This window comes from Myiozetetes cayanensis, unplaced genomic scaffold, assembly GCF_022539395.1.
Source record: "Myiozetetes cayanensis isolate MyiCay16 unplaced genomic scaffold, myiCay2020 scf29, whole genome shotgun sequence".
NCBI lineage: Eukaryota > Metazoa > Chordata > Aves > Passeriformes > Tyrannidae > Myiozetetes > Myiozetetes cayanensis.
Genome location: NW_026087510.1, coordinates 208,181 through 225,052, shown reverse-complemented (window position 1 = coordinate 225,052; position 16,872 = coordinate 208,181). Strand labels below are relative to the sequence as shown.

At 58.4% G+C, this 16,872-nt stretch overlaps 1 protein-coding gene and 1 long non-coding RNA gene across 3 annotated transcripts in view; both read left to right on the top strand.

Annotated features, from left to right (window-relative positions):
• LOC126644169 (uncharacterized) overlaps positions 1 to 16,872 on the top strand; it is a 99,009-nt gene that overhangs the window by 24,517 nt on the left and 57,620 nt on the right. The window lies entirely within an intron of this gene.
• The window catches only part of PPFIA4 (PTPRF interacting protein alpha 4), a 62,238-nt gene that overhangs the window by 39,145 nt on the left and 6,221 nt on the right, over positions 1 to 16,872 (top strand). Inside the window, exons 7-24 of one of the 2 annotated variants that reach the window (XM_050323155.1) lie at positions 38 to 259; positions 639 to 785; positions 876 to 1,010; positions 1,536 to 1,619; positions 2,419 to 2,550; positions 4,182 to 4,244; positions 5,371 to 5,462; positions 8,052 to 8,193; positions 9,175 to 9,380; positions 9,801 to 10,041; positions 10,253 to 10,288; positions 10,840 to 10,973; positions 11,141 to 11,298; positions 11,845 to 11,938; positions 12,174 to 12,255; positions 13,253 to 13,453; positions 14,743 to 14,805; positions 15,996 to 16,022. In XM_050323155.1, the coding sequence (XP_050179112.1) occupies positions 38 to 259; positions 639 to 785; positions 876 to 1,010; positions 1,536 to 1,619; positions 2,419 to 2,550; positions 4,182 to 4,244; positions 5,371 to 5,462; positions 8,052 to 8,193; positions 9,175 to 9,380; positions 9,801 to 10,041; positions 10,253 to 10,288; positions 10,840 to 10,973; positions 11,141 to 11,298; positions 11,845 to 11,938; positions 12,174 to 12,255; positions 13,253 to 13,453; positions 14,743 to 14,805; positions 15,996 to 16,022 (2,259 nt within the window). The remainder of the gene's footprint in view (positions 1 to 37; positions 260 to 638; positions 786 to 875; positions 1,011 to 1,535; positions 1,620 to 2,418; positions 2,551 to 4,181; positions 4,245 to 5,370; positions 5,463 to 8,051; positions 8,194 to 9,174; positions 9,381 to 9,800; positions 10,042 to 10,252; positions 10,289 to 10,839; positions 10,974 to 11,140; positions 11,299 to 11,844; positions 11,939 to 12,173; positions 12,256 to 13,252; positions 13,454 to 14,742; positions 14,806 to 15,995; positions 16,023 to 16,872) is intronic. The other variant, XM_050323156.1, reaches the window with a different exon arrangement.

Here is a 16,872-nt window from a genome sequence, read left to right as displayed (position 1 = left end):
GGCAGCCTGGCATCCCCTCCCTCTGTGCTGCCTGCAGCGACTCTCCAATGGCTCCATGCACCCCGATGACGAGGCCGGGCGGGTGGTGGAACTGCAGGAGCTCCTGGAGAAGCAGAACTTCGAGGTGGTCCAGGCCAAGGAGCGCATCTCTGCTCTGGCTGCCAGCGTGGCCGAGCTGGAGGAGGACCTGGGCACCGCCAGGAAGGACCTCATCAAATCTGAGGAGATGAGCAGCAAGTACCAGAGGGACCTGCGAGAGGTGAGCCACTGCCTCCTGCTCTGCCAGCATGGGCCACGGACCCTCACAGCAGCATCCAGGCTGGGAAGGCACTGGAACTCCTGCTGTCTGCAGGGTGTTCCCCAAAAGAGCCCACTGCCTTTGGGAGACTGTCTCCACGTCCACCAGCAGGACTTCCCTGAGGTGACAAGCAGACCTGGGGCAGTGAGCTGTGTCCTTGTTAGAAGGTTGTCCTGGGATTGCTTGACTCCCCCTTTATCTCTGTCCCACTCTCCCATCCCTCATCCCTGTCCAAAGCAGGGTTTTCCCTGTGCTCTCGGACTCGGGGTGTCCCAGGCTCACTGGGTGGCCCAGTTATTCCCATACTGGTGGTCACAGATCAGGATGTGACATTCCCCAGGCCCTGGCACAGAAAGAGGACATGGAGGAGAGGATCACCACACTGGAGAAGCGCTACCTGGCAGCCCAGAGAGAGGCCACCTCCATCCATGACCTCAACGACAAGCTGGAGAACGAGTTGGCCAACAAGGAGTCCCTGCACCGCCAGGTACCGGGGCTGCACCCCCAGGCTCCCCATCGCCCCAGGGACCTGAGGGGGGGCTCAGGTGGGCAGGCACCCACCCTGGCTGTCCCACAGTGCGAGGAGAAGGCCCGGCACCTGCAGGAGCTGCTGGAGCTGGCGGAGCAGAAGCTGCAGCAGACGATGCGCAAGGCGGAGACGCTGCCCGAGGTGGAAGCAGAGCTGGCCCAGCGCATCGCTGCCCTCACCAAGGCAAGGGGAGGGGACCCCGGGGTGCAGACACAGAGGGGAGAGCAGGAACCTGCAGGGATGGAGCCCCTGGCAGCCCAGGGAATGTTGTTCTCATTCCCAGCTGTGCCTTTTCTGTCCTCTGCTGTCCTCACAGCTGCAGGGACTGCTTTTAAATCCTCCACAGGTGGAGTTTGCTCCCTTCCTTCCCTCAGCCCCTTTCTCCAAGGCAGAGATGGCCCTGCTGAGACCACTGGGACCACTCTGGGAAGAGGAGGAAGAGGAGGGAGCAGGCTGGATGTGGGAGGGTGCAGGCCTGGAGGGAGGGGTGGACGTAGCCATCCCTGCCCTTCCTGGGTGCTGGAACGGTGCTTAATCCCTCTCAGAGCACCTCCAGCTCCTGCCACTGTGCTGGCAGGGCTGGTTGGGGCTCACAGTGAGTGGGAGAGAGGTGCTGCATCACAGGGAGATGTGGATGCATGGAGGGATGCAGGAGGGCCCTCTGGCTTTGGGGAGCATCATCCGAGAGGGCTGCTCTGCTTTTCCCAGGCAGAAGAGAGGCATGGGAGCATCGAGGAGCATCTCCGGCAGCTGGAGACCCAGCTGGAGGAGAAGAACCAGGAGCTGGCCAGGGTAAGTGCTGTCCCAGAAGTCCTGATCCAGCCTTGGCTCCCCTTCCCTTGGTGCCTGGACACCTGGCACTCCTGGTGTCTCCAAAGCAGGATGGGGAGGGCAGTCTGAGTGATCCTTTCCCATCCAGGAGCTCTTAGAGTGGAGCCACACAGGAGCTCATGGCACCCTCTGCTGTGGTTTGCCCCTTTCCCAGGCATCCAGGTCTTTCTGTTGGCATTCCACACCCACTCCTCTCCCAGCATCTGCCCCTGGGGCAGGCTGGGACCCCAAATGTAGGGTGGAAGGGGAGGCTCCACCTCAGGATCAGCAGGATCCAAAGGGCAGGGAGGCTGAGCTGCTGTGCCAGGGGCTGCCCAGTCCCTGCTGTGCTCCTTGGCCAGTGCCTAGGCTGTCCATGCAGGAGGCTGTGATGCCCATTTCCTGGGCATCACAGATGTGCCCCTGGCAAAGCCCCCGGTGGTTCTGGCTCAGGACAGACATTTGCAAATCCAGAAGTTCAGCATCCCTTGGGGTTTGGATGTGCCCCAGTGTGGCTGTTGCTGGCAGATGCACAGCTGGATCTTTCTTGAGGGTCAGGCAGGCAGGATCTCCTTAAGTCCTGTCCTGTCTCCTGTTCATCCCTGGCTGGGAGTGTCAGGAAACCAGCTGAGCTACCACCGTGCTGGAAGGGGTGGATTTGTGCCCAAAAGCTGGGCCTGGGGGGCAGCTCTGACCCCACGGCAGGCACGGGATGGCAGGGGGGCACTGAGGCCCTCGGGGCAGGAGGATCAGCCCCTCTGGTCACTGTTTGGTGTCCCAGGCCCGGCAGAGGGAGAAGATGAACGAGGAGCACAACAAGCGGCTCTCGGACACCGTGGATCGACTGCTGAGCGAGAGCAACGAGCGGCTGCAGCTGCACCTCAAGGAGAGGATGGCAGCCCTGGAGGAGAAGGTAGTGCCTGAGGGGCAGGGAGTCCTCTGGGGGGCTCTGGGGGGGTTGAGGGGTCTGCAGCCCCTCTGGTGTGGAGCTTCACCCAGCCACGGCACAGGGCTGGAAGTGCCTGTGCAGGGATGGAGAAATGAGCACATGCAGGACTCCAGCCCTGTGGGAGCACAGGGAACTGCTCCACAGCTCACCTTGGCCTGGTGGGACCCACTTTCCACTGCCCTCCACCTCCCCCAGCAGCAGGACTTGTCCTGCTCCATTCCCTCCCTCCCCTGTGTCTCTGCTGGCACAGCCTCAGTGCCACCCGTGCCTGGCTGTCGGAGCAAACCCTGACTGCATTTTGCAGGAAAAAATGCAGCCTTCATCCTGTCCCACTGCCCACCCCTGAAAACCTTCCTGTCCCCCAAGCCCAGGCTGATCTGCCCCCTCCAAGCCAGGGCAGTGCCCATGAGCAGCCTCCCAGCTCCCAACCCCCTCCTTGGGAACTGGGTTTTCCTTGGAGCAACCAGCTGGAGCTGCTGCTGCCCCAGGGGGAACTCAATTAGCTGGAGAGCAGCTGGCTCAGGGCAAGGATTCACCTCCCAGTGCCAGTGGGAGGTCAGGCCTTGGCAATTCTGCTCCCTTTGGGTTCCTGCAGGGCCCAGACTCCCCTCAGCCAGCCAGGGCACACAGGGGTCCCTCCCCCAGCTGGTGCCCCCCGGCCTGGCTCTGTCTCCCTGCTCTGCTCCTCCTGCCCCCACCCGGGTGTGGCTCTGCCAGTGTGTCCAGTCCTTCAGCAGATCAGTCTGAGGGGCTCTGGATAAAGAGCAGGACCACAGGGATGAGTCCAAACCCCTCCCCAGGGAGTAACAGGGACCAGAGTGGTGGTACCTGCTCCCCAGCCTGGTGCCAGCTGGCCCACCCAGAGAGTTTCTCCAGGTCTTTCCTGGGATAAAAAGTGATCTGTTTGACTTCCAGCTTTCCTCCCCCAAAAAACAGAGCACTAGGGCAGGCAGCTGCAAACTCCACAGGGGAGGCTTAGATGGGATATTAGGAAAAAAAATCCCAGGAAATTTTATAGCACGGACACGGGCTGCCCAGGGCAGTGGTGGGGTGGCCATCCCTGGAAGGGATCAGCAAATGCACGGATGTGGCAGCTGGGGATGTGGCTTGGGGGTCAGGGCGGTGCTTGGGGAACGGTTGGACTCGATCACAGAGGGCTTTTCCAACCTTTTTCCAACGGTGCTGTGGGTCTGTGAACACACCTGCCTTCACCCCAGGCTTAGATGCAGGGGACACTTTTTCCCTGGATCCAGGTGCCCCAGGAGGAGTTGAGCTCCTCTCACACAGTTCCTGATCTTCAGGCCCTGCCCATCAAGCCCCTGGGCGCTGTTTGCCCTCCCTGCCCAGGTGTGGGGCAGGAGATGGTTCCTGGCCACCCTGCTTGAGGGGCAGGAGGTCTGCAGAGACCTGTCCACAGGCAGGTGGGTGTTCCTACAGCTCAGGTGTCCATCACACAGAGATTCCATTCTGGCCATTCCCGGGGCCATTTTCTAAACAGACTCTCTTTTTCTTTCCTCTTTTTGTTTCCTTTCATTTTCTTTGTGGTTTTGTTGTGGTTTTTTGGGGGTGTTTTGTTTTGTTTTGTTTTTAAAAAGAACACATTGTTACAAGAGCTGGAAAACACCCAAAAGCAGATAGAGGAACACCAGCACGACAAGGTAAATGAGGCTGCAGGGAGCCTGCCCCAGTGACTGCACTTCCTCACTCCAAACCCCGGCACAGGGGCAGTGGCTCCTCCCAAAATGCCCTAGTTTTGGAGGAGCTGGGATCCTGGAATGCCCAGCAGCAGGAGGGCACAAACCAACCCACACAGTGGCTGGATGGAAGCTGCCACCACCTCCTTCCCTGGAGACCCCGGGGCAGTTCCCTACCAGGCGTGTTTGGTCCTGTCTCTGCTTTCTGTCTCATCCATCCCTGACCTCCCAAGGCCTGGGTGGCTTTGCCCGTGTATAGAGGAGGGATCAGGCAGCAACATCCCCTTCCCCTCGAGGCTTCCTCAAATTTAGCTCCATGCCCAGCCTGCAGGAGCCCTGTAGGTCTTCCCACTCTGGGATCAAGCATCCAAGTAGGAACTGCAGGAATCCCTGTTAGCCTGTGCTGGAAACCAGGAGGGTTGTTGCAGTCTTTGGAAGCAATGGGAAGCCTTTGGCATGTGCCTCATGTCTCGTGCATGGCTGGGGGGGGTGGGGGTCTGGCTCTCCTCCTTGGCCAGGCCTTGCTGTCCCGGATGTTCCAAGGACTCGCATGACGCTGTTGGGATGTCGCCCACCCTGGCTCAGCCTCTTTGCCCACCTGACTGGATCCTGCTGTGCAGGAGAATTCCTTCCCCCCTCCTTCCCTGCCTACAGCCTCCCCTGTCCCAACTCCCAGTGAAGGCACAGCTTCCCCGTGGGAATGGGGCTGGCAGCAGGAGGGGCAGGACCAGCAGCAGATTTGGCTGGTGGGTCCCTCCCTGCTGGTCCTTTGCCAAGGGACAGAGTGCAGTGTGGAGCAAAACCAGAGCATCCAACTGGGACCAATTCTCCTTCATCTCCCCAATCAGCATGGCTTGAGCACACACATGTCTGTCTGTCTGTCTGTCCTGTGACCCCTCCCCAGCACCCTCATCCTCTGTGCCTGCATGAGCTGTTTCTTTACTGACACGTCTAAAATGCTTTAAACCCGGGCTGGGGATTTTTCAAGGGAATATAAACCTGGCAGCAGCCAAGGATGTGGGTTCCCCCAAACCTGGCAGCTCTTCAGAGCCAAACCCAACCCCTGCCTGTCTCATCTCGCCCCGCACAGCGGCGATTGTCGGACGAGATCGACAAGCTGAGGCTGGAGGTGGATCAGCTCAAGACCAGAAGTGGGACCTTCGTGGAGAGTGTTCACTCCAGGTAAGAGCCAAGCCCCTGCACCCACGGGGACATTTTGCTTTAGTGCTGTTGGCATCAGGCATTTCTGGTGGCTCTGGGTGCAGGGTGGGCCCTCAGAGCAGGCTCAGCTTCAGCCGTGCTGTCCCTCCGTGGATCTGGGACAGACTGTTTGGAATAGCCCAGCCCGGTGAATGGCCAAAAATTCGCTCTTCTAAGGGTGAAAAATCACTGGGCATTGTTTCTTTCTCTGCACAAAGGGCTTGGGGGTTAATTTTCTACGAAAGCTGGATGTTCACCAAAGGCCTTTCCCCCTGTGGTGTGCAGGGGGAGAAAGAGGAATCATTTTTGAGGTGTTGAAGGTAAAAGAGAATGAACTCCTCCATTTTCTCCCTCCTTTCTACAATGGCCCTCCCACACCCTTGCATTTAAAGTCATCTGGGAGATGGGGACGTCCCAGCCCAGAGTTCCTGTAGCAGAGGTGAGTCCATGGAGTCTCAGCCTCCAGCACTGACTGGGATGCCCAGCAGGAAAACAGGGGGGTAGAAAAGGAGGTGACAGCTCAATCTGCACCCCAGGGTGCTGCTGCAGCCACCTGGGAGAGCAAATCCTCTCCTGAGCACTGTCAGCGTGGGTTCAAGAGACTGAGGGGTCAATGGGAGCAAAATTCCCCTCTCAGGAAGACTGGAAAAGCTGGGAAGGAGCCACTGTAACCAACCTCAAATCTGCCAGCAGAGAGGGCAAGGTCTGGAGGCCCCAAATCTGTCTTGGAGAGAAGAAAAGGGGAGACAGTGAGGAAGAGCCTGTGAGGATCAAGGGTATCTGAGTGCTGGTGGAGAGTCTGGAGCATCTGTGGGACCCCTTTGGGTCTGTAAGAGCAGGATGGACAATCTGATTGTGGTTTTTTAATATTTCTTGGAGGAAAAATCAACAAAAATCTCAAGTTGCAGAGTAATCCCCCAGCTGAAATGTCAGCTTTTGTCTGAGGTGCCTTTATCTGGTCTTAGTTGGGGAGCAGCTTTGTCAGCAGCTTAAAATCTCCCCTGAAACTTGGGCTGTGCCTTCATCTGCAAAGCCCAGGCTGGCACCAGCCAAGCTGCTCGTGGTGATGGTTTTATCTGGGCTCACTGGGGAGCTCAGACTTCAATCTGCACTGCAAACCAAGCCCACCATGGTGGACAAACACGATCTGCCTCGGACACCTGCTTCTGTCATCTGAAATGCATCTTAAATTAAATAAACCTAGTGTCTCCTGTGGCAGTGTGTGCAGGGAGGAATGACCCCCTGCCCCTGCTTGGGTCTTCAGGGCAAGGAGGAGCAACCAGGGAACATGGAGACAGGGATTGAGTGCCGGGAGTGGCAGAAAGTGTCCTTGTGTCCAGCAGCCACTGCCTTGCTCTGTCTGGCACAGGGGCTGCTCCCCAGTACAGAGGAGGAGGAGGAAGAAGTTCCAGCTGGTTTCTACTGGGAGATCCCAAACAGTGCTCATGTCCTCACACCTGGAAGGTGCTTCAAGTGGGATTTTAATCATAGAGTTATGGAATCATTAAGTTTGGAAAAGACCTCCGAGGTCAAGTCCAACCTTTGTCCAAGTAAATCATCTCCCAAGTGCCACGTCCGCTCATTTCCAGGGGTGGTGACTCCCCTGGCAGCCTGTGCCAGTGCTTGACCACTCTGTCAGTGAAGATCTTCCTGATACCCAACCTGAACCTCCCCTGGTGCAACTTGAGGCCCTTTCCCCCTGTCCTGTCAGTTGTTCCCCCATCAGGGTATTTTTTCATGAAAATGTTGAAGAAAACAAAGAAAGGAGAAGAGCCCCCTGGCTGGCCCCTGTTGTGCATGTGGGATGGAGAAGACACAAGTTGTGCTGTAGGTGTTGGGAGGTTCAAGCTGTTCTGGAGAGGAAAGGCAGGAGGAGCCTGTTCAGCCCCCCCTGCACAGGGGGGTTTTGGGGACAGTTGGCTGTTTTGGGGACAGCTGGCTGGATTCCCCCGTGGGGATGCACAGAATGGGGAGGGAGCAGCATGGGAGAGCCCAGGGCAGAACTTCCTACGGTCTATGGGAAAGTTGGGATCTCCTGAGGGGAGAATCATCGGGGTCTGCAGCTTCCTCACAAGGGGCAGTTCCGATCTCTGCTCTGTGTGAGCAGGGACAGCGCCCAGGGAAGGGCTGGAGCTGTGTCAGGGCAGGGTCAGGTTGGATCTCAGGAAAAGGATTTTCCCCAAGGGTGGTTGGCACTGACCAGGCTCCCCAGGGCAGTGGCCCAAGGCTGCCAGAGCTCAGGGAATGTTTGGACAACACTCTGAGGGACAGGGTGGGATTGTTGGGGTGTCTGTGCAGGGCCAGGGTTGGATCGATGATCCTTGTGGGTCCCTTCCAGCTCAGGACGTTTTATGATTCTGTGAGTCTCTGAGCACATTTTCAGGGCCAGTGGGGTGGGAATGGGACACTTTTTCCAGAGCCTGGCTTTTCCTTTTCAAGCACCGCTGGGATGGACATCCCGGAGTGGCCTCATCCTCCTGCTTTGTCCCGAGCAGCTTGGGCTGCTAGGGGGGCAGCCTGGGCACCCTCCCCCAGTGGAGCAGTGCCCACCACAGGGCTCTTTGTCCCCAGGTCCCACATGGGAAGTGCCACAGACCTGCGCTTCCCGCTGGGCGCCGTGGTCCACGCGCCCGCCGAGCCCTTCGGAGCGGCCCCGGGGCTGCCCCGGGCACAGAAGGGCCGGTTCAGTGCCAGGAGAGAGGAGCCAGCCAAGGTAACCCTGGGGCAGGGGTGGGGCTGGGTTCTGCTCCTGCCTGGCATCCTGCTCTCCTGGGTCCTGATCTGGGCATGTGGGGCAGTTTCCTTCGCCGGGGGCGTGGATGGGGTAAGGAGGGCGTGCTGGTTGAAAAGGAAAGCAGCAGAGAAACAAACCCAACTCAAGAGAGATCACAAGTCACAGTTACAATTTCCTAAAATGATTGCAATAAATACAATGACACAGACAAAACTGGTTTTAACCCCCAAGGACAGATGTATAACCCAGCACCCTGGGACAGGAACAGAGCAGTGTTGGTGGGCCCCTGTGCTGAGCTCCACGTGGCCCCCCCGGGGGCAAAGTCAAAGGAAAGGAAAGCTGTTGGTCAGGATGATGGTCACAACTGTGTTGAAGTTCCGGTCCTCCTCTGGACCCACAAGTGGTCCCAGAAGAGCCCAGAGCCGTGGATTATGTGTGCTCAGGTTCAGGGGGGAATGCCCAGTACCTCCCCCAGGGAGGGGAGTTCCACAGGGGGTGATTTACCTCTGTGAGCCATGGGATGTTTTTGGAACCTCTGATGGTCTGGGTGGTTGCAGCTGCCCCTTATGCCAGTCCAAGGTGTCCCATTAGCAGAGATGACCCCTCAGGCTGGGGGTGAAGGTGCTGATGCCTCCCTGGAGGGGAGTTACCACAGCTGAGTCACTGGTGTGAAGACAAAGAAACACTGCCCTGCCTGGCAGGGCTCTGAGAGCCTGAGGTGTCAGGTGTGCCCTGGGCAGCTGCTGCAAACAATCCTTTTGTTACCAGTCCATCAGAGATGACACAGAGGGTGTAGAACTCACAGTTTGGGTTGTACCCACAGGGCCGTAAACTGGTCCTAGAACTGGGACAGAAGGGTTTCCCCTCAGGGTCACCCTGAGCTGTAACTCCTGCATGGAGAGGCCTCCAGTCTGACTTTTTGGGGGTGCCGTGTAGGACCAGTGGACCTTGTCCCCCCAGGACTGGGAGCAGGCCCAGGCAGGCGCTGTCCTGGCCACGGGGCCCCACAGCTTCGACAGCGACCCCGACATCTCGGACGTGGACGAGGACGACCGCGAGACGCTCTTCAGCTCCATGGACGTGCTGTCCCCTGGAGGGCACTCGGATGCCCAGACCTTGGCCATGATGCTCCAGGAGCAGCTGGATGCCATCAATGAGGAGATCAGGTAGCGACCATGGCCAAAACCCACCCTTGCCTTGTGCTGAAGTGGCTCGGGGGGGGTCAAAAAGCTGCCAGGAGTCGTCTCTGGTGCCCTAAAACTGAGGTCTTGGTGCATCTTCAGCCAGGGAAATGGCTCCAGAACATCCAGCCACAGTGCTTGGTCCTTCTTGCCCATGGGTCCTTGTCCCTCAGCTGCACCACTGCTGGATCACAGGGTCATTCTTTTAAAAAAAGTCCCCCATGAGTATTAAAAGAAGCCATGATGTGTCTCACCCCTGGTTTCTGCAGATCCTGGCGGATCTTGCTGCCATTCCTGGAGACTGGGGGGGCTTGAGTCACAGCATGAGGGTGCATTTCCCCAGGGTAGGGATGTCCTGTGGCTGGGAGGGGTGAGATGACCCCCTGGGCCCTCCTGCTCCCCCAGGATGATCCAGGAGGAGAAGGAATCCACCGAGCTGCGCGCGGAGGAGCTGGAGACACGCGTCACGAGCGGCAGCATGGAGGGCCTCAACCTCACCCAGCTCTGCAAGAGGGCCTCCATCCCCACCTCTCTGACTGCCCTGTCCTTGGCCAGCTCGTCCCCGCCCCTGAGCGGCCGCTCCACGCCCAAGCTCAGCTCCCGCAGCGCCGCGCAGGACCTGGACCGCATGGGCATCATGACGCTGGTGAGGAGGCCCGGGGGGCTCCGGAGGGGCTGGCAGGGGGGGTGTCTGTCTGGGGTGGCATCCTCAGGGGTGTGTGTGGGGGGTGGAGCGGGGGTGCCCGTGGTTGCTGTCTCCAGCCTGGCACGCCTGGCCCCGGGACTGCTCTGCTGGGGGGGTTCTCCATTAACTGCCCCCCTTTCTGTGTCTCTCTCGCTTTCCCCCTTGCAATCAGCCCAGCGACTTGAGGAAGCACCGGAGGAAACTGCTAGTGAGTGGCCCCCATCCCGTTGGTTTTTGTCCAAGCCCTTTTTCCAGCCTGCTCCTGGCTTTGTCCACGCCAGGTCAGGGTGCAGCAGGCGCGGGATGGAGCTGGGGGACCCCAGGGATTCGGCAGGGGATCCCAAAAGGTGCTTGGACACGCTCCCGCTGGCAGCCTGGGGGGTCTGGCAGGACGTGGGGAGGTTGAGAAAGCCACTGGGTCCTCAAACGTTGTGTCCCCTCTGGCGTTTGGGACATTCCCATCTGTGCTCCTCAGAGCCCTCTGCTGAGGGCCAGCAGCTTCTGTCTCCACACCCTGACCTGGACCATGGGGCTGCATCCTCTCACCTCCCTATTCCCAGGATCTTGGCCACGTGGCCACATCCTGCCCACCCGCTTGGGCCTCTGGAACCATTGCCAGAGCTCTTAATTCAGGCCAATCCCTCAGGGCTCTGGTGGCTCTTTTGGCCATGCCTCCATGGAGCAAGAGAGAGGCAGGCAGCAGGGCAAGGATGGAGCTGGGCTCTGGCTGCCACCCTCACGGCTTCTCCCCTTGTTCAGTCGCCCGCAGCTCGGGACGAGAGCCGGGAGGATAAAACCACCATCAAGTGCGAGACGTCCCCGCCTTCCTCGCCCAGGACATTGAGACTGGAGAAGCTGGGCCACCCTGCTCTGAGCCAGGAGGATGGGAAGAGGTACATGGAGCACCCCTGGGATCTCACAGCAGTGCCTGCTCTCTCGGTTTGGGGACGGACACGGGGCTCGTGCGGGATTGTAGGGCGGGCTGGGGTTTGCCACGGCTTGTGCCCTGCTCAGGAATAACCTACAGGCTTTGCTGTTCCTCTCCCTCCTCCATCCCCAGCTCGCTGGAGGATCAGGCCAGCAACCCCAGCAGCAGCCAGGACTCCTTGCACAAGGGCTCCAAGAGGAAGGGGATCAAATCCTCCATCGGGCGCTTGTTTGGGAAAAAGGAGAAGGGTCGCTTGATCCAGCTGAGCAGAGAAGGGGCCACGGGGCAGGGTCTGTGACAGCCCTATCCCTGCATGCTGGGCCAGGCTCTGCACCCTCCTGGCCTGCCTGGCCTTGGGGTGCTCCTGGGTGACAGGTGGAGGGGCAGGGACACCCCTGCTGGTTTGGGAATGTGGGGCTGGTTGGAGCCTGGTGCTTTCTCCCCATGTCCTGAGCACTGGTGTCCCCCTGGGTGCTCTGCCAGAGCTGGGGTGTGGGTGGTGACCCCTCGTCACTGTATCTGGAACGTCCCCAAATCTGCTTCCCTCCCCGTGGGACCTTGTGGAGTTGGCAGAGCCCTTTGATGGGAGCTGTTTTTCCACTCCCAAATCCTTCACTGCTTCCACATTGAGCATTTTGAAATAGGAGGGATGTCAGGTGGGAATTCCCTTGGGCTTCTCAGGGAGGCAGGGGAGCCTCATGGTGGGTTGGAAATGGAGGCTGTCCCTCCTGTGCTGTGAGTGTGGGACAGTGACAGTGCCCACACTGGCTCTAGAGGATGTCACACTGACTCTGGGATGTCACACTGACCTGAGGGTGTCTTGCTTTGCCCAACAGTGGTGCTGACTGATGCAGAGGGGAGCATCCAGGACCCCCTGGGCCTGGGCAAGCTGGGCGCTCAGGCCGAGAAGGATCGGCGTCTGCGGAAGAAGTGAGTGAACTCCCTTCCCTACCCCAGCAGGAAAATCATGGCTGGGAAGGCATGGCATGGATCTGGGAATTGCTGGGAAGTTCTCTCATCTTTGCCCTCCCTTGAGTCCTGTCACCTCCTTCACTGGTTTGCCTGCAGCGGGTTCTTGCTGCCCGTGGTCTGTTCCCTTTCAGGAGCTGCTCCCTTCCCCCAAAAAAACCCCCAGAAAATCACTCTTTGCTTCTTTTCCTTCCAGGCACGAACTCCTGGAAGAGGCTCGGAGGAAAGGATTGCCCTTTGCTCACTGGGATGGCCCCACTGTTGTGTCCTGGCTGGAGGTGAGGCACAGCCTGTACACTGTCCAAGTGCTGTCACCACCGGTCTGGGTGTGCTCCCCCAGCACCCCCAGTCCCACCAGGCTCGGTGCATTCGCTGGTGGCTGCAAATCCTGGGGAGCAGAAGAGATTCCCCAGATCCCTGACAGGGTCTGCAGAGCTGTGGTTTGAGGAGAACTTTGGGTTAGAGCACAAGTCTGGTGAGGAGCAGCTGAGGGAGCTGGGGGGGCTCAGCCTGGAGAAAAGGAGGCTCAGGGAGGACCTTCTGGCTCTGCAACTCCCTGACAGGAGAGGGGAGCTGGGGAGGGGGGTCGGGCTCTGCTCCCAGGGAACAGGGACAGGAGGAGAGGAAATGGCCTCCAGCTGTGCCAGGGGAGGGGCAGGTTGGTTGGATATTGGGGAAAATTTCTTCCTGGAAAAGGTGCTCAGGCATTGGAAGGGGCTGCCCAGGGCAGTGGTGGAGTTCCCTTCCCTGGAACTGTTCAAAAAAGATGTGGATGTGGCACCTCGGGACATGTGTTAATGGTGAACACAGCAGTGCTGGGACAACAGTTGGACTGGATGATCTTAGAGGCTTTTTCCCACCTCAGTGATTCCATGATTCCATGGAGGCTGTGCTGTGATTCCATGATTCCATGGAAGGCTGTGCTGTGTCCATCACACACAGGGCTGGGTTGGCCACAGCTACCTGCACAGGGTCCAACCACAAAGAGCCCATGTGGGGGATCAACTTTGATACTGAGCTTCAGCCAGGGTGGTTCATTGAGCAGTAGTGGGGTGTCTTAGTGGGCAGTGAGGTGTCTCAGTGGGCAATGAAGTGTCTCAGTGGGCAGTGGGGTGGCCCAGGGAGCAGTGGGGTGGCCCAGGGAGCAGTGGGGTGTCTCAGTGGACAGTGGGGTGTCTCAGTGAGCAGTGGGGTGGCTCAGTGGACAGTGGGGTGGCTCAGTGGGCAGTGGGGTGGCTCAGCCAGGCAGTGACTGGCTCTGCCCTGTCCTGGCAGCTCTGGGTGGGGATGCCAGCCTGGTACGTGGCCGCCTGCCGTGCCAACGTGAAGAGCGGGGCCATCATGTCAGCGCTGTCGGACACCGAGATCCAGCGGGAGATCGGCATCAGCAACGCCCTGCACCGCCTCAAGCTGCGCCTGGCCATCCAGGAGATGGTGTCACTGACCAGCCCCTCGGCACCCCCCACCTCCCGCACGGTGAGTGCCCCTCACACCCCTGGCACACGGTGGGCCCTCTGCAACCCCGGAGCTCCGGGCGAGCGTGACCACGGAGGGGGTGATGTCCCCGCGGGGACCAGTCAGAGCAATCTGCTGGCACAAAGATCTGTTATGGCCATCGAGGGTGAAGCTCTTTCCTGCCTCGAGGCTCCTGTTCCCACTTGGGGTGTCAGCAAGAAGCTGAGCCTGCCTGCAAGGAGCAAAGCCCAGGGACTGGATGCCCTGGAGAGGATAAAATCCCGTCCAAACAGCCCAAATCCAAACCTTCCTGATTTACAGGGTCACACACAGATATTTTTGCAGTCGTTTCAACACAAGCCTTTTCCTGGGACCATGTGAAACTCCTGGGGCAGCCAGAGCAGCTGGTAGGATGGAGGGACTGTGTCTTGTGCTGGTCCACAACCCCTCGAGGGGTTGGTGGTGCCCCAGTAATGCCAAGACACATCTGCAGAACAGCAGCTGGCAGGAGGAAAGACCCCAGGCTGCTGTGCCCCCCTCAGATGGTTCTGTCTGGGGTCACAGCTACGAGGGACAGGCCCACAGGCTCCAGGGCATCACCCCAACATGCAAAGGGAGATGAAGGTCTTTTGTTTCCAGTGCAGTTGGTGGTGCTGGTGACAGGGGCTGAACATGAGCCCAGGTGGCCAAGAAGGCCAGTGGCACCTGGGCTGTGCCACCAATAGTGTGACCAACATGACCAGTGACTGTCCCTGTGTGCTGGCACTGCTGAGGCCCCCCTGGAATCCTGGACTCAGTTCTGGGCCCCTCCTGACAAGAGAGGCTCTGAGGGACTGGAGCGTGTGCAGGGCTGGGAACGGAGCTGGGAAGGGGCTGGAGCAGCAGGAGCAGCTGATGGAGCTGGGGGGGCTCTGCAACTCCCTGACAAGAGGGGGGAGCCGGGGGGGGGGTCGGGCTCTGCTCCCAGGGAACAGGGACAGGAGGAGAGGGAACTGCCTCCAGCTGTTCCAGGGGAGGGTTAGAGTAGATGTTGGGGAAAATTTCTTCCTGGAAAGGGTGCTCAGGCATTGGAAGGGGCTGCCCAGGTCAGTGGTGGAGTCCTCACCCCTGGAAGCACTCAAAAAGTAGATGTGTCACTTGAGGACATGTGAACATGGTGGTGGTGGTGGGTTGATGGTTGGGATTTGATGACATTAAAGGTCTTTCCCAACATTAATATTCTACCAATCCATGATTTGATGATGATTGTGAACCTTGAGGCCACAGCTCTGTGCTGGTTCACTCTGACCACTCTGCTGTTTTCCCTGCAGTCCTCTGGAAACGTCTGGGTCACCCACGAGGAGATGGAGAACTTGGCAACCTCCACCAAGACGGTGAGGCCGAGCAGCCCCGAGGTCACCGAGCTCTGGGCGTGTGTTCAGGCCCCAAACCCCAGGAGGGGAAGGGATCTCTGCTGCCTCTCATGTGTCAGCTCTTGGCCAGCACCCTGCACCTGTTTAGAAACCATCTTTCAACCTTTGATAGCCCAACAGTTTCTAGAACTGGCTTACAAACCATCAGATGCATTTTCCTTTGTTGAGCCCCCAGGGGTTTCTAGGGCAGCCCGTCTGTCAGCTGGGACTTGAAGGCAAAAAGCAAGAGAGGTCTCAAGATAGACACATGAGACTGAGCCCCTGCCTTGTTCTACACCCAGAGAAGCCACTGCCTCACACCCCACTGACCTCAGCACACCCAAATATTGGCCCTGCTGCTGGCTCGGGGTCCCTCACAGGGGTGTGACCGTGCCCCCAAAAGCTCTGGCTCTGTTAGAGATGTAGCCACGCTCCCCTCTCTGCAACTTAATGACCCCCTGGCTCAGAACAGGGGCAGCATTTTGGATTTGTTGTGTGAATGTTGTTTGTTGCTCCTTAGATTGGAGCAACCTGGTCCAGTGGAAGTTGTCTCTGCCCAGAACGGGGTGTGGAATGAGATGAGCTTTAAGGTCCTTCCAACCCAGACCACTCTGGGATTCTGTGATTTAGGCATTTTACTGAGGCTTTTTTCTGCTGTTTGAGTAGCACAGACCTGTGACTGGCAGGTGCTTTTTGGGTAGGAGGGCTCTGAGTTATGGCAGGGAGGTGACACTGTCCCTTGGCAGGTTTTGTGTGGAAAACCAACCCAGCTTGATAAGGAAACTACAAAATCATCCAGATGGGTTGGGCAGCCCCCCTGGGTGTGGTGATCCAGGAACTGAAGCTGAAGTTTCTCTCTGCATCCATCTCACTTGGGGGACACAAGAACTCCCCAGATTTCCCAAGGAAGGCGAAGGAGCCCCAGTGTCGGTGCTGTCTCCAGTCCAAACCTCATCCTGTACCCTCCTCACTTGGTTAGAGAGGGGGTGACACCCAGGCCTGGCGGGGTTGGGGTGTCCCCAGCACCCTGGTGACCCCTGGAGCGACCCCTGTCCCCTCCTGGTCCCGCTGTGCCGCGGGGCCCGCGCTCAGCACGTGGCAGATCCTGTCGTGGCCCCAGGCACTGACTTGAGCTGTCCTTTCTGTTGACATGCTGCATGTGCCACTCCTAGGACACAGAGGAGGGCAGCTGGGCACAGGTGAGGTCCCCGTGTCACCCTTTTTGGGGCATTGCATGGGGTGGTTGTGGGAGGGAGAGCTGGATGGACATTCCCGGGGGGTGAATGTGGGGCTTTGATGTTCCCTCAGTCCCTGTTGGAGTCTGAACCTGCACCCTGGGCCTGCTCCAGAGCCACCTTTCAGGTACAGGGTGTCCTCCTGGGACCTTGCAGGTCCTCTTCTGCTCCAGGCAGGGACTTTTCTGGGACCTGCTCTGTAAGATCCAGACCCTGTGTTAAGACCCCCCCACTGGGGGCAGCTTTTCTTTTCAACTATTTTATATTTTACATTTACTTTCCACCTATTTTGTAGCCCCAAGTCCATACAGACCATTTTAATGACCCAAAAAGGTGGGAGGAAGGAGTCCTGCTGGGATCCATCCTTTCTAGTTTTGTCCCTCTCAAATGTTTTACTTTTATTCTGGTGGATTTTATTTCATTTTCCGACCCAGAACCAGTTTGCAGTGAAAGGGAATGCGAGGGAGGGGGTTCTGCCCAAAACAGACCTTTTTTTTTTGTTTGTTTTGAAGCCATAAAACAGAGATTCTTAAAACAGAGGTTCTTAAACATCAGTTGGGAATGCACTGAAACCTATGTCTTAGTTGGTTCAGCTTTCAATGAATGTGGATTTTCCAGAAGCAGCTGCTCTTAAAAGTCCAGCTATTCCTTGGGCTGCTGCCTTGTCTCCTTGTGGGACATCAGCAGGACACAAACCATGGCCAGCAGGGCTGTTCCCTCGGGCTCCCCCGGTGCAACTGTGGGTTAAACTCCTCTGCTGGAGTTGGCCCCCAGGGCAGTGACCCCTGCTGAGCTGTCTCCCTTCTCCTGGGGT